General features: G+C 36.6%; 1 protein-coding gene across 1 annotated transcript; it reads right to left on the bottom strand.

Annotated features, from left to right (window-relative positions):
* Window positions 1-389: 389 nt before the first annotated feature.
* NAEGRDRAFT_72065 (uncharacterized protein) lies at window positions 390-1,031 on the bottom strand (the record flags this gene model as incomplete). The annotated part of the gene is made up of 1 exon (XM_002672878.1): window positions 390-1,031. One exon carries the CDS (start codon window positions 1,029-1,031, stop codon window positions 390-392), a length of 642 nt encoding a protein of 213 aa, XP_002672924.1.
* Between the last annotated feature and the right edge of the window lie 1,466 nt (window positions 1,032-2,497).

Here is a 2,497-nt window from a genome sequence, read left to right as displayed (position 1 = left end):
CACCCAATGAAGTGATGGCGTGAAGAATAGCATCTAGGTTCTTTTCAGAACCACCTTGGTTGTTATCCAAGGGTTTAGTTTGTGATGAAACTGGGTCATTTCCAGAACCACTTTGATTATTATCTAAAGGTTTAGTCTGTGATGACACTGAACTACCTTCATCAATTGCTGGGATATATCCAGACTTGTAAGTTGAAACGCTGTCAGCTGACTTACTAGCAGAAATAATTTTTCTAATAGCAGTCACTGTTTTGCCAGGGGTGTCAGCAATGATTTTGCTTGGTGTGTTTACCATGTTTCTTAATTTTTTTGAGCATAAAAATTATTTATCAACTCAATTTTATTGTTTACAATTTGTCGAAATACTAACGTTGCATCGTTCCTCGCAACTAGCCATCTTCATCTGTCAGATATTGGTCTGTTTTGTGACCAGAAAGATCAAAAGTAACCCAACCGATAAAAGGAGTATCAAGTTTAACACAAGACCATGATAAATTAGCCAGTTGACCAGGTCTTGCCAATAATCTAATGCCAACGGAAAGTATGGCACAAGACAACATGTGAAGATAAGAGTCTTTAATAGAGATCCTATCAATGAATTGCTTGACATTGAGAGCAGAGATTCCACTTCTCTTACGTTTAACAATATCGGCTCGTGAATAAAACTTATTCAAACCTTGTTTGATTCTAGAGAATTGATTAGAATAATTTACGGACCATCCTTCCAAATTTGAATAGAAATCCAACGTAGGTTTCAAATTATTCAATCTGTAGAGCTTTTTGTGAACTGCAAGATAGCAAGCGAATAATTCCGGGGCTCTAAAATCTGATTTGTCTAAATTATGGAGTAGACAGAAATAAGAAAATTCTGAATAAGTTGAGGAATACTTTTTGACCGTGGATTCTGCAAGAGCAGTAGACAAAGCCTGACATCTCATTGAAAGTAGAGCATTCCATTCACTTTGACTGCCATGAACGAAAGATTGTCTGATAGTTTGTGCAGTTCGTTGTAATGCTCTGTTATAAGCCATTGGAGCGGAACACTTCTCTGTTCTAAAGATATCTTTAGCAAGATCGGGAACCAGTAAGCTGTTGGCCAATAAGGAACTACGAATGTTCCTATGGCCTTTGATCGGATCAAGTGAAATAGAGCTTGTGGGATTAGACCTATTGGAGGAACACAATAATTGATTGAATTTTGTTCCCAAAGTTCTTGAAACGCATCGTTTTCTAACCAAGAGTTGAATTGGATCGTTGTTGCTGACTCTGATGTTGCAAATCTGTCTATGGTGTGGTTTCCGAATTCTTTTTCTACCATACTTATCAATTCTGGTGATGATTTCCAATCGCTTAAACGGCTTAATTTGTCTGCGATTGAATTTTTCTCTGAGGGAATGTAAATTACTTTTGCAATTCTCCAGCCACATTCTATTAGAATTTTCCAAATTTTTCTTGCTATTTGAGCGAGGTGTTCGAAAGTTCCATATCCTTTTCTTATGTATGAGAGGGCAGTTGAATTGTCCCCCCTTATCTCGAAATAGGCTCCTCTTGGGAAGAGCTTTTGTGATTTTGCTTCTATGAAGAATTGAAGAATTGCCATCATTTCTTTCGAATTGATATGATCGTTGGTGTGAAATCTTCCTATGATAACAGTGTTTGAGGAGTGGACGCCATATCCTTGAGGAGAAGCATCTGAATTGACTATAATTGGGAAAGGTTGATTTAGATCTAGGAGAGAACCTTTTGAGTTTGAAATGATGGACTTTAATCTCATTAGGTCCTTCATGGGGCCTCTGTTGATGAGCATAAAACCTGACCATCCTACTACTGAAACCCTTTGATTCATTTGCTTTCGTAATCTGTCTAACAGAGGCATTATGTATTGTTCTGCTAATGAGGCGAATTCCAGTTTTCCTATAAATTGAGCTACCAGTTTGATTCGAACGAATTTTCGAAATTTTCCAGCTTGGAGAAAATCTTGAATAAAGTTGAGTGCAACTTCTTTCTTTTCGTGAGGAATCAGCATTGTTCCTTTTTCCAAATTGAAATCTATCCCTAAAAAGCATACTTGTTGTGAGGGGATTAGTTGGGATTTTTCTAACTGAACCAGCCAACCCAAGAATTCTAAATCTTTTAACACTTGTTCTGTTGCTGTCTTTGTTTCTACTATATTGGATCCCAAAATTAAAATGTCGTCGATGTATATGAATACGATCAGCCCTTTCTCTCTCCATTTCTTCATTAATTCTTTCATGATTTTTGTGAAGTACCTTGGTGCCGAGTTTAAGCCAAATGGAAGACATTGGAACTTGTATTTCTTTCCTTGAAATGAGAAGCCTAATAGCTTCTGATCTTCTTCTTTGATTGGAATTTGAAAATAACCTTTCTTTAAATCTATTTTGGTTGCCCAAAAATCTTGCCGAATGAACTTTGAAACTTTTTGCAAAGTTTCCATTTTTGAATGTTTCGAATCTATTCCTCCATTTACTTTTCGTAA

The sequence above is a fragment of the Naegleria gruberi genome (genome assembly GCF_000004985.1).
Source record: "Naegleria gruberi genomic scaffold NAEGRscaffold_50, whole genome shotgun sequence".
Lineage (NCBI taxonomy): Eukaryota > Heterolobosea > Eutetramitea > Acrasida > Naegleriidae > Naegleria > Naegleria gruberi.
The sequence above is the reverse complement of the archived record's forward strand: the minus strand, read 5'-3'. Positions and strand labels throughout refer to the sequence as shown.